The 16,640-nt window shown below is 41.5% G+C and overlaps 1 protein-coding gene across 4 annotated transcripts in view; it reads right to left on the reverse strand.

Moving 5' to 3' along the window:
* The window catches only part of LOC125442612 (integrator complex subunit 6-like), a 34,099-nt gene extending 17,459 nt beyond the window's left edge, over nt 1–16,640 (reverse strand). For 3 of the 4 annotated variants that reach the window (XR_007246020.1, XR_007246019.1, XM_048514095.1), the window contains exons 1-7: nt 16,246–16,631; nt 16,073–16,150; nt 3,198–3,347; nt 2,605–2,694; nt 1,986–2,169; nt 446–574; nt 171–334 (exon numbers count right to left, since the gene is read on the reverse strand). Coding sequence is in view for 2 of the 4 variants with exons in the window: in XM_048514095.1 (XP_048370052.1) it covers nt 171–334; nt 446–574; nt 1,986–2,169; nt 2,605–2,694; nt 3,198–3,347; nt 16,073–16,150; nt 16,246–16,356 (906 nt within the window). In the remaining 2 variants the exon portion in view is untranslated. Of the gene's footprint in view, nt 1–170; nt 335–445; nt 575–1,985; nt 2,170–2,604; nt 2,695–3,197; nt 3,348–16,072; nt 16,151–16,245 lie in introns of all 4 variants that reach the window. The other variant, XM_048514096.1, reaches the window with a different exon arrangement.

A 16,640-nucleotide genomic window follows, 5' to 3' on the forward strand; every position in this document is an offset into this window, starting at 1 on the left:
GCTGCGATTTGGCAGTGCCGCCTGTGCGAACGGCTCCCTGGGGACGGCGTTTTTGCCGTCCCCAGGGTGTCGTTAATGGCCCATGCGGAAAGGGCCACAGTTAGGCGGGAGTAAGCTGGAAGAAAAGCTGCATCAGAGGGATGTAATAGTTTTAAAGTCCTGCTACGTACCAATGACGGTGAATTCTGATCAGGCCAAAAAGATTCTGGAATTGGCCAGTGCCCAACAGGAACCCCTGTTTTAGGATTGGGCCGCACGTAGATAAGCTTATGACAGCTGTGCCATGGCTGAGAACCAAAAGAATTGACAGGCCTTGTGGCATCAACAAGCCCATCTAAAATCCAAAAAGAGAGGAGGAAAGGAAAAGAGCAGAACAATAAGTAATGTGCTTCATCTGTTTTCATTAACACAGCAGCCTGTAATAAGCGTAAAGAGTTTACAGTACCTTCTCCGATGGGAGGTGGGTCTGGCCCTGATTTTTCAAAGTTGATTACAACACCACTCTGAACTTTCTGAGCTAGCGATTCTAAACACTGATTCAGCATTCTTTGTGTCCGAACACAGTATGAGCGTCCTATTATACATACCAAAGAGACAGAAAGAATATGAAGGCAAGTTTCAGCATCTTCCATTTAAGAAAAGCAGACTGTAAAGATTACAAACTGTACTAGCATCAAAGGTAAGGAACTTGCAGGGAAGAAAAGAGGTGCTTACTGATGTAGCAGAACTTGTAAGTACTGCAACAGATTCAACTTGAGAAAACTTTTCCATCCTGTCAACTCAAGGAAACAATGCCACAGGGCATAAATACCATGGTATAGAATGTATTCTTCCGCATACCATTTATACTTGAAGATAGATTCCTGCTCTAACTTAAGTGGCAAATACTGCATTTTGAACTAATTAAACTAAATGTATCATTAAATTTAATCCAGCCCTACTTTCAAGACAAAACAGCCACAATTAAAAAGCTGTTTTATCTTTGAGCTTCAATGCACTAAGATCACAACATGGTGGTACTCTTTAATAATATTGAAGGGGAAACTACTATTTCAAATCTGGTGGAAGGAAATGCAGAACTGTATGTGAAAAGGCCCTTAAACCTCTGGTAGTTTTGCTTTGTGATGCCCACTTTCTTATTTATTTGTAAATAAATAAAATAGGTGTGAAATGTTTATTCCTCTTTCTCCCTCTACTTTTCACTGCCACCAGGAATTTAACTCCAAACCTCTTCATACTTTCCCCTGAAATAGTATGTCCAAGCTTTAAAGCAGATTCAAAGGGCTATGTGATCCTGAGGAAATGACTAAGGTGGGATTCCACGTTATATTTAACACAGTAAAATTTTGTTACATTTCAGCTGCCTAAATTTTGCAATCCTGAAAAGCAGCAGCAGAGCAACTTTGCACAGAGGAACTTGGTGATTGAAAATACATTCAGGACCACCCATTCAACCCTTCTGTCTGGCTTTTGAAACCTCCTCTCACAGAGTGTACTAATTTGGCTTCAGGCACTTGTCTACTTTGTACATGTTTTAAGGCCACAGCCTGGAAGTGTAAATGATCAATACAAAGGAACAAGAAAAATGAGCAGTCCTTCCTTTGCAGATTCAGCAGCAGTTTCTACTTTCAATTTCCACTGAAGCATTAAGTGAGTTAGTATTGATTATGGGAAGAGACTGTTTATAAGTACTTATCAAAGGGTGAGAGATAGGCATGGGTATACCAATCACCAAATACTATATATCAGAATAAGAATCCATGTTAGACCCACGCATTTCAGCACATTAACCGAGCCTATCATTTTCAAGACAGCAGATGCAATCTCAGATTTAATAAATATATAAACAAATATTATACATACATATGTATACCACATACATATACATATATATATACATACACACACATATATGTATATATGTATGTGTGTATATATATATATATATATAAAAACAAAAATAAAAACTTAGGCAAAAAAACTACCTCCTGTGACTTCACACATCTGCGTAATAGCAGATTCATCTGTAGGGACACTTCCTAGCTGTTCTGGTTCCACTGAAGAAGCTCCAGGCAAGCGCAGCACAAGGGCAAATAGCCTTTGATCCCATCGAAATGGCTCTTTGGTCAGCTCACTCCCAGGTAAGGGGGAATTCAAAGGAAGATGAAGCTAAAGAAAGAAAAGTCTTCTGAGAACTTCACTAAAATAGCAGACAAATTTAACAACAGCTGATAGGACAAATATCCAGTAGTCTGTAGTACTAAAAAACTAGAATGATAATAACACCTATAGACCTTAATTTCTTATAGTGGATTCTGTGGCAAGGAGCTTAAGCAGTTACATGGGACATAGAAGTCTCAGGATTTCCACTAAGTTATGCTTACAGGGTGAAAGTCTCTCTCTCAGAGCTAGCTTCCTTACAGACCAACATTGGGCACTCTGGAGAAAGATTGGATGTAATAAATATACCTAACAATCTGTCATTCTGAATCATGTCAATAAGTTGCTTTTAGAGTCTGAAACTATTAAGTTCCCCATGAGAGTGTGCTTCATGTCTACTAGGGTTATTCTACAACTTAAAAAAAATTATTTTGGATATCTTACCTCCTCTTGAACACCTGCTGTATTGGTCAGTTTGTTTCCATCTGTAATGGTAATCAAAATTGATGGCTCCAAAAAGAAAGGGTTCCTGCCCTATAGAGAGAGAGAAAAACATTTCCAACATTTACATGTGGAAGACAGGGTAATTGGTGCAGACAACTTAAAACTATACAAATGTTACATAAGGCACAGAGAATTGCTCTGCTCTTATGCATAAACAAATCTTAACACATTTTGTAAGAAAATAAAGGAGCAATAGAAGCTGACCTTGGGGTGCAGAATGGTCAGTGCAGAAGACAATTCAGATATGGTGCACTGTAAAAAAAAACCTGGGGCGCACAAATTTACATGCTGGTACTGCTGTACTCTACTTGCTCTTTCCCCACACCATCTTAACTGGAAGCTGGTCCTGAGGCAGCTGCATTCCCCCACCCTCAGATGAACTCAAAGCTCGAGGCTGGGAAACATTTCCAGTCCTGACTGATGAGGTTTCTTATTCAACCAATTGGATTGTTTAAAAAAGTATGCCCATTTATAAGACAGCTGTAAAGATTTCTTCACAAAAAGCAAAGGAAGGACATGACAGCCTTCATTACCTGTCCATAGTTGTCTATACCAGACACTAGTCTGTTAAGGTTTAACAGATCAAATGATGATCGAAGAGCCTGGCCAAGTGTTGTCAATCCAGAGGCTTGCAGATTCTTCAGTTCATTCATGAAAGTGGCATGGTTTTCCTTCCATCCAGCCTGTAGAAGGGCAGAAGTCTAGCGTTACTTTTACTCCAGTCTGTGCTCATAGGAAATGTTACTGCTCTTTTGTTCAAGGAGATTGCCATTTGTATTCCTGATGTGTGCAGGAAAATGTGTGGGTTGGTTTGGTTGTGTTTTTTTTTGGGGGGGGGGGGGTGTCACAGTCCAAACAGAACCACCAATCAGAAGGATTCTGACCTCTTGAATATCAGTTCTCATTTCCACCCAACTGATTACATTTTAAGAGTCCGTTCCGATGTGTTAAACTTAAATGAACAGTTACAAAGGACTTTTGAATTGCTACTAATCCTTCAGTGCTACTAATGGTAGCTGCTGAGCTTTACTGGGTAAAACACCTGCCAAATAACCCACACCACTTGAAAGTAAACCAAGTCCTAGCACTGGAAATTCGTGTCTGAAATAATGCAATGTCTCCAGGCTCCCTGTGTCAGATTGCAAGGGGGATCGGAAACAATACAAAACTGCTGTAGATCTGTGCCGAATTTGCTCTTATACCCTTCTCCATGTACTTTATCCTGTGTACAATCTGACATATAGCAATTTTCTATGAAGTTAGAGCTTTCTCTCCCCCACCCCCAGCAGCTGTACTGTACATGGTCAACTCTCATTCCCAAATTCTCAGCTGATAAGAAAACTCTTCTGCCCACTCAGAGCCAGTTATCACTGGACTAGGAAGGGTTTCTTTATAGGCAGGACACTCCACCTCACAAGGGATACACACTAGTAAAAATCATACCTAGTACTTTAAAAAAAATCACGATGAAGGACTTTTTGAAGAACTCCCTCTAAAGGTCAGTAGCTGGTTAAACAGCAAACTGAGCTGCAGAAAATGGAGGGAAACAAGTTCAGAGAATGGAAGGGAACCAGAAAGAGGTTCCCTGTGGATCTGCATTAGGATGCTTGCTATTTAAATTGTTTGGAGTCAGGAATGAAAAGTACTATAGACAAATCTGCAAGTTTCTAAGGATGGTTGAAAATCCACACAGACTCTAACAGGATCTTGCTATGTTGGCCAGATGGCAACAAAATAGCACAGGCTATTCAATATAAATAATACCCTAAGTGTTTTTTGTCACGACCTTCACACAGATAATAATGAGTTCTGAAGTGACTGGGACAGACCAGGAAATAACTTGCTGTTGTCAAGGAGCACATCTCCGTGAAATGCAGCAGTTCTTTTAAAAAGCCAGTTCTGTGCTAAGGAATATTAGCCACTATAAATAAAGCTAAAAGCACCATAATGCCTTAATATGAATTCTATAGCACAACTGCAAACAGAATCATATGCAGTCTGATTGCCTCACTTTTAAAAAAGTTGGAAAATGTAAAGGGCACCCAAGATAATCAAGGGGTTCGAACATGGAGAAACAATAAAGAAAAAAGATATCTAAGGGGAGAGACAACAGAGATTTATAACATTATGTATGAGATAGAAAAAGGGGAGAGAACTTTGATGTGACACGACAATTCAGGTGTCCACCCACTGAAGACAATGGACAGGAGTTTCAAGACAGACAAAAGGCAATGCTTCTTCACTCATTTATGGAATTCCCTGTCAGAGCCTTGGCAGTTGCCACTTGGATGGCTTTAAAAAGAATTCATGGAGAATATGGCTATTTGCCACATTAGCTAAACATGAATTCCAGTACAGCACAATAGACTAGCTCTGGGGAGAGGTAGAGAAAGGCTCTTGCATACATACCCTAGAGGAGGCACTTCCAAGAAGTATCCAGCTAATCAATGCAGGAAATAGGATGGTGGAGCATTTTATCTCATATTCATATAGTCTACCTTTTTCAAGTTTTACACAAAACTAGCATTTGCTTAAAAGCAGAGAGGTGGAACTGGTCTGGGAGGAGTTTCTAGTGACCACTATTAAGTCTCACATTTCTGCCCTTCTTCACAGAAGCCATAATTAATTCCTGTACTTGCCGGAGTCCTGAAAGTCACCACCCTATTTCTAATGAGGACCAAATACGGGTAGCATTGCCTTAAGTTACAACTTATCCTAGAAACAAGATTGCTTTAGTTTCATTAAGATGATCATACTGGATTTGATCTTCTGAGCTGCAAAATTGTGTGTGGAGTCATTTCTAAACCAAGCTCCTGGTAAAAGACTTGCCAGATGCCTGGTAAAAACAGCCCACTGACACAGATAGTCATTAAAATCATTGTGTGTGTGTGAAGTCCCATCACGTTACAGCCGACTTACGGCAACCTGCAGGGTTTCCAAGGCAAGAGACTAACAGAGGTGGTTTGCCACTGCCTTCCTCTGCCTAGCAACTCTGAAATTCCTTGGCGGTCTCCTTTCCAAACACAAACCAGGACCAACCCTGATTAGCTTATGATATCCGATGAGATCAGGATAGCCTGGGATATCTACTACATACACTTAATTCTTCCACCAGACATCAGGGGCCCAAATAAAATCTGGTGGAAAGCGTCCAGGTATTGACTCAACACAGTGATTATTTTCTTCAGAGGGAATGATTTTGATAATACTGGAAAAGATATCACCAATTAGTATTGGCGATTTGGCAGTAATGAAAGAGCATACAGATTTATGACAAGTTCCAAGGTACAAGCAGAAGATATCACAATTCTGACAAGCAGATTGAGGGGGGGGAAATCAGCTCTTTGCTCTAAACAGATGATTTTCTTGTTAGTAACATGGCCTATGATGTTCTATAGTTCTCCAGAGGATTGGTTCACATGAGTCTTTCCAAGTTTCGAAGTCAATGCTTTGCCAATAACTGGGAAATGCAGGAAGGTATAAAGTCACAGAAGATTTGCGCAACAGATCATGTGCAATCCATGCCATGCACTGCTATCTCATGATTTCTCTTTCATAGCAAGCCTTTGTTGGCATAGAGCCATGATTTCTCTCAATCTTCCATGAAGTATAATGCAAAACAGTACTGCACCTACATGGCAGATAGAAAATTTGATGAGATGAGACAAATTCCCCACAAGAACTTTATGGTGACAAAAAAAATGAATGTAGGCAATGGGTGAATCCTACTCCATCCTACCACTTTCCTGATCAAAGTATGATGTATTCCAAGAAGGGCCACTTAAGTTGGAGAAGTCATTGCAGAGGACTGCAGTGGACTCAGTTCTCCCAACTCTTCACCCCAGTTTTTTTTAATATAGTGCTTTCTCATGTCAGGAAATGGACAGGTAGTGAGAGACTGATGTCCCATTTTACCTCTCTTGAATACTAGAAGTTTATTTTGAGGAAGGGAGTGTTCATGAGGGCCATCTGGGGGCTTCTGGACTTCTGCTCCCTCCTCCCTTATGGTACTAATACAGTCAGTGCAACCAAGCAGTTTCCAACATCAGGAATAAGATTTTCTCAACAGTCAGATCGTATCCAAAGATCATGAATTTAAAAAAAGAAAAATCTTTAATAACATCACATAAATCCTAGAAAGCAGAGATAAGGGGAAACAATCAGTAGAAAGACAGTTTTTAGGCAGAATACTAAAAAGAAAAGATGAAAATGTATCTTACTAACTGATCCTGTACTTACAAAGAGCCTTGACATTCCTCTCCTGGGAATGGGTCCAAGACCAAGCGTCTTGGCACCGCTTAACAAAGTCAGTATGTGAAAGTCCTGATACAGCTCTGGACTCCATCCAACCCAACAAACAGAATACCAAATAACCACCGGGATCCCATCATGCAGAAAATACTCTGTCAAAAGGCACTATACGTGATACCAGTGGGATAACCAGATATCCAGTAACCTCAGGACAACTATAAACAAAAAGAAGATTCACTTAGTAGATGGCCAGGTTTCCCTTAACCTCAGGCATCCAGATAAAGGTAGGAAGAGCCCCATTAAACATTAACCTAATAATGCCAGCATTTCCCCAGTCAAAGATGAGATCTCACTGCCTGACAGAAATCTAAAAATAAATACATTAAGCACCCACTGAAAGGGGTCACAGACCACCCTATTTTGGTTTCAACACTTGCAATCTGCTTTTGGGTTATAATAATTTTTCAAAGAACATTTGCATAAATTCCTGGCACCTGGAGTTTTATTAAAGGAAACAAACCCTGTCTTGCCCATCTTTAGTGCCAGACAAGAAAAAGCAGGACCCTCTGATAATTGCCAGTTTCAAGTTGCTTGATATTAGTGCTGCTAAACTGTCATTGCATGAGATAACAGTGAAAAAACCAGGTTCCTACCAGCAGAGAAAAATAACCTCAGAGGTGTGACTATGGATTGAGATCCAGAGGAACAAACAAGGAGGGGCAGTGATGATACATAGGCAGATTACCACAGAAAGGCTTGCATGTTTTCCCTTATGAATCCAGCTCAGAGTTGCCAGTATTTTCATCCCTTTCTGAAGTCTCTTTCTTAATGATTTGACAAGCTTTGCATTGGCAAGTTAAAAACATGCCACTTTGCTAAAAGCACCTCATTGAAATTCACCCATGAAATTTACACACAATTGCAAAAGAGGCTCCTTGAGAACTAACTGCTATGCCTGGTTTTTTTTTCCAGGCAGTTATGAAAGGTCTCACCCCAGAGAGACACCCCGCCCCGCCCCCCTCGCCATTCAGCAGTGTCTCATAATAAAGCAAACTCCAAGCCAATCTGGACCATCATGGCATTTATCATGAGCTTGGAAATGAGTGTGGGAGACAAATTAAAGCCAGAGAGGAAACAGCAATTGAGCAGGAGAGAAACTGTTTTCCTCAATAGAGTCACAAAATCAGAGCAGCTGAAACAAAGAACAGGAAAGTTTGGAATTACAGAGGCTCATAAGTGGACAGCCAAGTGACTAAAACATTGTAACTACTTTGCCAATCTGAAACAAATGGCAACAGGCACTATGAATTAAACTAAGAAGATTATGTTTGGGTGCCATTTAGGTATATTAAGTATAAAACTTGTATGATGTAAATTTGTAAGAATCTGTCTGCAATGTCATGTTAATATACATCTATATGTCAATCTTAATATCTCACCTATAGGCAATAACCAAGGAATGTCAAAATTGATTTTGCTTCCTATTGTTCCTTCTGGTTGCTTCACGTGCAAGCATATCCAAAAGTCCATAGATCCACAAGACCCTTGCACTTGAAAGCAATGGGCCGATTCGTGCTTCTCAAACTTCCTTGTCCAAGATTAATTATTCAAGTATTGCTCCTGAATTGATCAAGGATTGATCTAAATTCTGAGAGGAACTCCTAACCCTATAAAACTAGAGAGTTAGCCATTTGTCTCTGTCCAAAATCCCACAGGCTTCACTGCAGTTCCCCATGCTTTAAAACACAACTGGAGCCCACACAGCAGCAAATCTGACTGATTTTCCTTCAGTGCACACAGAAACCATTTTGAAAACCAGAATAGCATCTATTTTCTGGACATTAACTTCATGTAGGTTAAGAAGAACTTGCATGATCATTCTACTCAAACAGAAATAGTGAGCTTTTAATAGGGCAGCTAGGGCACAATGTACAGCGTTGCACTATTTACTGGATGCCCCATCCTGTTGACTGTACTTGACTTATGCTATATAACCGTTTGGAGTCTCCGTGAGAAAGGCAGACTATAAGTAACACAAAATTAAAAAAATAGATGTGTTTGCTGTATTCCTTAAATGACCAGCATAACAACAGAATACCTCAATGCCCACACAACAGGTATCACAGGGTTACACCTATTCCAAACTAAAGTCCAAATCTGCAACACTTCTAAATACAAGAAAGGAACAGCATGTAACACACAGTGCATATAAACCAAAAACTGAATGTACAACATCAAGCCAGAAGAGCTCTGCCCAAACTTCTATTCACTTCAGTAAGTTCATTCTCTGAATGTTCATCCTCTGAATGAACAACGGGGTTGCATTATAATAAGGTGAAGAAGGTCTGTCCTGTTCTAATATCGCAATAGCCCTTTCCTTGCTTCAAAGGCATTTATTAAAAGGAATACAAATCTTTTAAATAGTAATTTACAGGCATGTGTTCTAAACATTGGGGGTCACTCAATATAAATACAAACTCCTAGTTTGAACAGCAAAATGAATTACCAGGCTCACAGGGCTGTTAACAGCAGTTAATGGCCAGTGATTGAATACACTGTATAGCACACCAGAACACAAAGGGCACTTTCATAATCCATACGTCTGGAGATGCCATAGCTAAGTTGTTATAGAAGGTCCGTTAGCCCAAAAAGACTTTAAAAATCAAGTTCCACTTTCACCAGGCACTTACATAAAGAATGTCTACTTCACTTCCAGAAAGAAAACGCAAGCTGTTTTGAAAAACAGGAAGAGTCATCCTGACCAGAGTTTGAGAGGGGGAAAAAACTTTCCAATGACAGCTCCAGAGGGACTAAGTCAGAGCAAGCGCTGCCTGCCAGCAAGCCAGCCACTTTTCAAAGACCAAAGCAGCAAAAGATGCAGCAAGGGCAGGAGGGTGCAAACAAAAGTCATCTTGGGAGTTGCAAACACACAAGTTTACACTAGGGTGTAGCTGTCTGAAATCCAAGCTTCAATCCCAGTTTAGCTTTTTCCCTATGTTCTCTAGCACATTAGTTTCAGTGCCGTCCAAATGACTGTTTCTAATTTTTCCCATGCTACCCTCCATCTGTAGTGAGTAGCTAAGGAAGAGACTCCAATGCATATGCTTCCTACAAGAAATGCACATTGCATCAGTTTGCGTCAAGTACTTTTGTACTATTGTACACTACAGAACACAACAGAATGTCAAGAGTCTTGAAGAATGCTGAACCTTGGAAAATTCAAAATACCTAAGCTTTCAAAAAGAAATGTCTGAGAGACACAGTCTCTGTGCTGCCACATCTACACTTACTGCAGATCAACTATAACAGATCACATTCATCTGGCTTTGAGAAGCCTTTCTTAGAATTCCTTCCTGATATAACTATTAAATAGCATGTTTATTTTTACAAAGGTATGCGCATCATTGTGCATATCTCAGAGCACCAAAATTATCAAATAGATTGGGGATTAGTCCTCTAAAATAGCAGCAGGGCAAAATTATTTACTCACTTCATTTATACCCTACCTTACTTTCCAATGGGAACCCAAATAGGCAGAAGGAACACTTCTCAAATGTGGGAAAGGAAATGACATATGGATACCTTCTTTGAGCAATAAGAGGCATTTCAGATATAGTGCCACAAATACAGCTGACCTGGATAGCCTCAGGGCAACCTGATCTTGTCAGACCTCAAAAGCTAAGAAGGGTCAGCCCTGGTTAGAATTTGGATTGGTGACGTCCAAGAAATACCAGGGACATGATGAGGCCTCAGGCAATTGCAACTACATCAAATGTCTTCTGCCTTAAAAAAAACCCCTACGGGGTTGCCATAAGTCAGCTGTGATTTGAAGGGAAACACACGCACACTTCAAATATATATTAAACTTCTATCTCACTCTTACTTGGGGACTCAGTAGTCTCCAGAGACTGACCAGGCTTGTATTTACTTAGTTTCAACATCTGGTCTTCCTGGTTACCCCATGATTTACCCAAATGCCTGTTGGAAATTTGAAACTTTCAAATAAATAAGAACACAGATGGACACTTCAGGAAAGACAACATAGAGAGAACTGAAAAACAGCCTTGAACTGAAGATTGTTGTATCTCACAAATGCAAACAGCAAAAAAAAAAAAGGGGGGGGGGGTTCAACCCAGAACAAACCAGGTATCTTACAAATGTCACATGTTGAAACCCAGTTGAATTTTAAAACAAACATCATCTTCATTATAAGGAACTAGGTTTACTGAAAGTGATAAGTTTTAAAAGGTTTCAGAACAGATAAGCACAGAGAAACCAAGAAATTCAAGGAGTTGAAACACCCTCTTTGTAAGAGGTTGTTGGTATATTTTCCAGATTTTTTGAGGGACGGGGAAAACAGGAAACATGAGAAAAAAATGCCTCCTTTTAACAGAATTAATCATGTTGTGAGAATGGAAATTGCTCTCTTAGTACACTACAGCTTGCATACATTCAATTAATTTGAATGGCTCCAGATTAAGGAGACAGAACTACTCCTTCATACTATGTCTTACTGAATTGTGGAATTGTTTACGGATTGCCGTGATGATCACTAGTTAGAAAAGTATTTGACAAACCCATAAAGCAGGTTTAATCTTTTTGTGGCCAAGAATAGCAATTCCACAGGACAGAGGCAATATAGTACAGCAATCAGTGTCAAACTAAGACAAGTGTCTTCAAAGCCATCCTAACAAAATTGTACCAGTCATAACTGTTATCTAACCTGCCACACAGGATTAAGAATAGAATGTAAACAGGAGGAAGATATATATATGTACTCCTTGTAAGTAGGAGATGAGACACATCTAATTACCAGATGACATAAGTAGGAGACGTCTGGTATGACCATGTCCATCTACTGTGATTTTCCCAGAACAATTGACCACCGTAGTGTACAATATGACCCTATTTTTGAGTTTGTCCAATAAGTCTTCTTTACAGATGAGTCCTGGTAGCAGCCACCATTCAGAGCTTTGTATGGCCATTTATCCCCCACCCCCCCACAACTTGAAGAGCCCACAATGAACCTGACTCTCAAGAAATCTTACAAACAACTCATATCACCTTGACTGTACCCATCCTACTACTCTCTTCCAACAGGAGTTTGGATTTATACCCCTTTTCTCAACCTTGTGGCTTACAAACTCCTTCCCTTCCTCACCCCACAACAGAAACCTTGTGAGGTAGGTGGGGCTGAGAGAGTTCAGGTAGACCTCTGACTAGCCCAAAGTCACCCAACAGGCTGCATGTGGAGGAGTGGGGAATCAAACCCAGTTCTCAAGATTAGAGTCCACCACTTTTAACCACTAAACCACACTGGTTGTCAGTGTGAATTGCCATAGAAATCAAAGTACTGCTCTCTCAGTGCAATTCTAATACAGCTACCCTTGCTCTGCTACCATAATCTGTTAAGTAACTGCATGAAATGAAGTAGCTTTTCCTCCCAGGACTTTTCAGTTTATAACCAACACTTAGAATATTAAAAAACTGTCCATTCTAAATAATTTTGACAGCTGCCCTGTTTTTAATGTTTTTAATTTTGTAAGCCGCTCTGAGACTTCTGTAAAGGGCGGGGTATACATTCCAATATATATATATAAATTAACTAGTTTTCATTTGGAAACCAAGATCTGTGAACTCAGCTTCCATGTTGTTAAACAGCTGCAAACCCCACACAGGTAACAAGGATAAGGGATGTGAAATGAATTCCTTCTGCAGAGCTGTCCAAGAGATAACTTCAGATATCTTCACAAATATGAGCCAGCTTTATCAGTTAACTGAAAGACTCGCAATAAAATGTATTCATTTTATTGATATAAGCCATGCAGAAAATTTGCAGGTATCTCCAGGGATGGAGTAGTTGTATCTTGTGTGTTTTGTTATCATCCTGTAAGCATCTCTTCCAACAGTGGATGCAGCCTCCCTCACGTGTGCTCAAGTTGCTCAGCTAAGCAAACATATGGAGTACTGAAGTCAGTATCTTGCTATTTGGTTTCATGAATGGCCTTACTTACTACAATCTAATTTATATGTATTCTGTGTTTATATTAAAATCAACTAAGGATTATAGGCAAATTTGTTCTTAATTCCATGACAGCTTTGAGGAGTGAATATTTGATTACTGAACTGGCAAAAAAGGCATTGAAATGTGTTTGGTAGTGTACTGTCAAATACCGATGAACTGCAAGGCTCTTAACAATCTCAAGTCAATTTCATTTAATCAGAAGGATCAATATGAAAGAGGAACTTGAAGAGGACCACTTGGGGATACAGAGGGAGGGAAAGGGCACTAATGTTCTAAGTGTTTTCACTGTATTAAAAAGAGCTGATTGCACATTTCAACTGTATAACTGGTTGTTGGAAAATCCAGCATCAGGGTCCTGGGCTTCAACCAGCAAAAGAAGAAAACTATGGTCTTGCATACAGACCCATGTTCAAATTCAACCATGGACTCACTGAGTGACCTTCAGCAAGCCACCATTTGATACCCAGTTCTTCTTGAAATAGAGGTTGCTGTAAAAACAACAAAGCAAAGAATTGTGAAACACTTTGAAAACTAAAGCATGACACACAAATTGGGGGAGGGTAGAGAACACTGCTAACTCATTAGAAATTATCAATTTTAATGTTAAGACTGTTTTTAGAGCAGCAAACGGGTGATTTGTCAGACTTTCCCCATACATTTCCTCAAACTACACTTAAGTTTATTCTTTATCATTGGTTGATACTGATTCAAGAACCACGCAAATAAATCATGAAATACAGGCATGCCACTGCTAACTGATTCACCAAAAAGTGAATGTTGAGGAAGAGTAAAAAGAGTAAAGAGTATAAAACAAACCATTTAGAGTAAACTCTATATGTAAAACAAGGCATTTAAGCGTTTCTTGATTCCATGGACTTGTTTCTAGTATGCTCCGTTTAACAATGACAGCAAAGAGGTACACAACACGCTATAAGCCAAGCAGTGACAACAGGAATATGTAACTACGTTGAGCAAGTGTGATGAACAAGGACACAGAAAACATATTTTCAAAGCTGTGGGAACGAAAAGCAGAACAGGAAAGCAACAGTGTTGTCAAGGGTTGCTAAATGGAGGCACAATACCAGCTATCTCTGGCCTATTTTCTGTTCAATTCAAAGCCATCAAATGGAAAGACAAGAAGTAGATTCTGGAATGCTGCCTCACTCATTGCTATTATTGCTGCTAAAAACAAACAGTCTTGTCTGTCACCCTCCAATTATACTACACTACCACATCCTGAGATGGAAATGCTAGAAGAAAACACTTTTTCATCTAGCTGTTTTAAAGAACATCCCAAATGGGAGGGGAATTGTGGACCTTAACTTCAGCCTTAACAAAGGGAAATTTTAAGCACACATCTGAAGCAGTGACATATACAAATCTACTGCAGAAGTGTGTCATTCTTCTGAAAACATAGCAATCCACTTAAAATATTGGGATGGGAAGAAATACTAGAGAAAGGCCCTCCACTGACAGGTGGGCACAGGACTGTAAATTATCTCAGAAAATATTCTGCCTTTGCAGATAGAGGGAACAACGTGACCAGAAGTAAAAAGATAAAGGAAGAGAAGCAAACCCCCTCAGAAATAAAAAGAAATGCCTAGGGTCCAACAGGAATAAAGGATACAGGAAAGGCAACATGAGGGATAACCATTTCCCCAATATCCTGTACTACTTGAGGCAGAACTAGATTAAACAAAAAACACAGGGTTGTTGCCAGAAGTGACAACCGTATGTCAGGTCTTGCCCCCTCTTCCTCATACTAACCACAGTACTAAGCAAAATGCTTACTTTCTTATCCTTATCCTATACACTACTGTTAGACAAATTATAACCCCCAACACAAGATTGGCATTGTGGTGGCTCCTTCATATATATGTAGTTCTACACTATGCAACTACTCGTCCAAAATCTGGCTGAAAAGGGAACCATGAAAGTGGAAACACAAGAATACAGAATGATCCCAGCAGCTCCTTTTGATGGTGGTTCTGAGGTGAGGGGTAGGAACAAAAATGGGATGCAGAAGTGAGATTATCCAGCTCAAAAGAAAAAGAGACAAATTAAAATGTACACCAAATACAAGACAAAAGAATTCCCTCCTTTGACTACCATAGTAGCAAAGAGGCCCCACCCTGATATGACAGTGGAAAAACATTTTCCCCAGCTAGTAGAAGCTGGGGAAAATGACTAAAATCAGCTCTCACCAATTTGCCACATGCTGGCTATTTTCAGTTTGTGTGTGCAAGTGATGCAGCAGTTAAGAGTGTTGGACTAAGTCTAGAATGACCTGGCCCCTTAAGCCAAGAGACAGGTGACTGGCTTAGCCTACTTTGCAGGGTTGCTATGAAGCCAAAACAGGGAGAGGTTAGAAGCAATTCTCACTCTGAAAGGACTGATCTCTCCCTAATTGGTCACTATTCAAAACTTGCCACGGTTTGTAGTATCTTTCCAAGCCTACCCTGTCACACTCCTCTAGTGAGGGGCACAGTACATCTGATGACATGCATTCGATTAAATTTCATTTATCTTCGAGGTGTCTACTAGATTTCTGTTTAACAACACAAGGTGGTTTAGTATTTGGTTTAGTATAAATTTGGGTTAAAATGTGACAGTCAAGTACGTGTAGGTTTATGTGCTTTTATGTGTTTTAAACCCAGGGGGAGCCCTCTCAATGCACCCTCCAGGTTTGGGTGAGGAGAAGCCCAGTCTGGCTCAGCTGAGAAGAAACCAAGAGAGATGGGCCGGCCGCCCCTCCCCGCGTCTCCGTCAGGGGGCTGGCTGAGGCGTGAGGGGCGGAGCGTCGTGCGCGGCGGGCGGGGCAGCCGTTCTCTCCCCTCCCTCCACCCGCCTCCCTCCCGCTCCCGCCTCCCTCCTCCATCTCAGCAGCGCCCTCAGCCTCTCGCTCGCCTCCATACAAAAGCAAAATGTCCGCCATCTTCGCAGGCTGCGCCCCCGGGCTGCGCCTGGCCAGGCCAAAGCCTGGCCGGAGTAGAAGGAAATAAAAGGGGGGGGGGGAGGAAGGAGGCACGAACGGGAGGTGGGAAGCGGGGGGAAGGAAAGAGGAGAAACGGGGAAGGAAAAAAGGGGGCACGGAAACGGAGCACGGGCGGGAGGGTGCCGTCCCCCCCTTACCTTAATGCAATAAGGTGCCTCGTCGAAGGTGACCAGCATGTACCTGTCTCCGCGGCTGGCCGGATCCCTGGCCCGCAGCTGCAGGGTTTGAAATAAAAACGTTATTTTTTGTCCTAAGAGAAAGGGACACGTCAGTGTGGGGGTGGGGGAGCCCCATCGGCAGCGGGCCCCACCTTCATGAAGAGCTCGACGGCGCCCTTGGCGATATCCAGGTAGCTGGTGCCCAGATACGCCCGCTGGTTCATGGAAGCGGACGTGTCTATGAGGAAAAGGAGGATCGGCATGGTCCGGGCGAGCCCTGCGGCAGGGAGCGGCGGCGGCACTGCCTGCCAAGCCTAGTTTCGCCTCCCTTCCTTCGCCCCGCTTTCCCGCGGGGGACGTGCTGCCCAGCCGGGCCGGCCGCCCGTCTACCCACCCTGCCCCGTCGTCGGTGCCCGCCCGTCTTCCCTCCCGCCCGGCCAGCCGTCAGGGTGGGTGGGTGGATTCGTCGGTTTCCCCCGCTCCCCCCAGTGCCGCCCGCCGCTGCGTGCGTGTGCGACTCTTGGGCTCGGACTGCCTGTATTCACTG

Source organism: Sphaerodactylus townsendi, linkage group LG13 (assembly GCF_021028975.2).
Source record: "Sphaerodactylus townsendi isolate TG3544 linkage group LG13, MPM_Stown_v2.3, whole genome shotgun sequence".
In the NCBI taxonomy this organism is placed as follows: domain Eukaryota; kingdom Metazoa; phylum Chordata; class Lepidosauria; order Squamata; family Sphaerodactylidae; genus Sphaerodactylus; species Sphaerodactylus townsendi.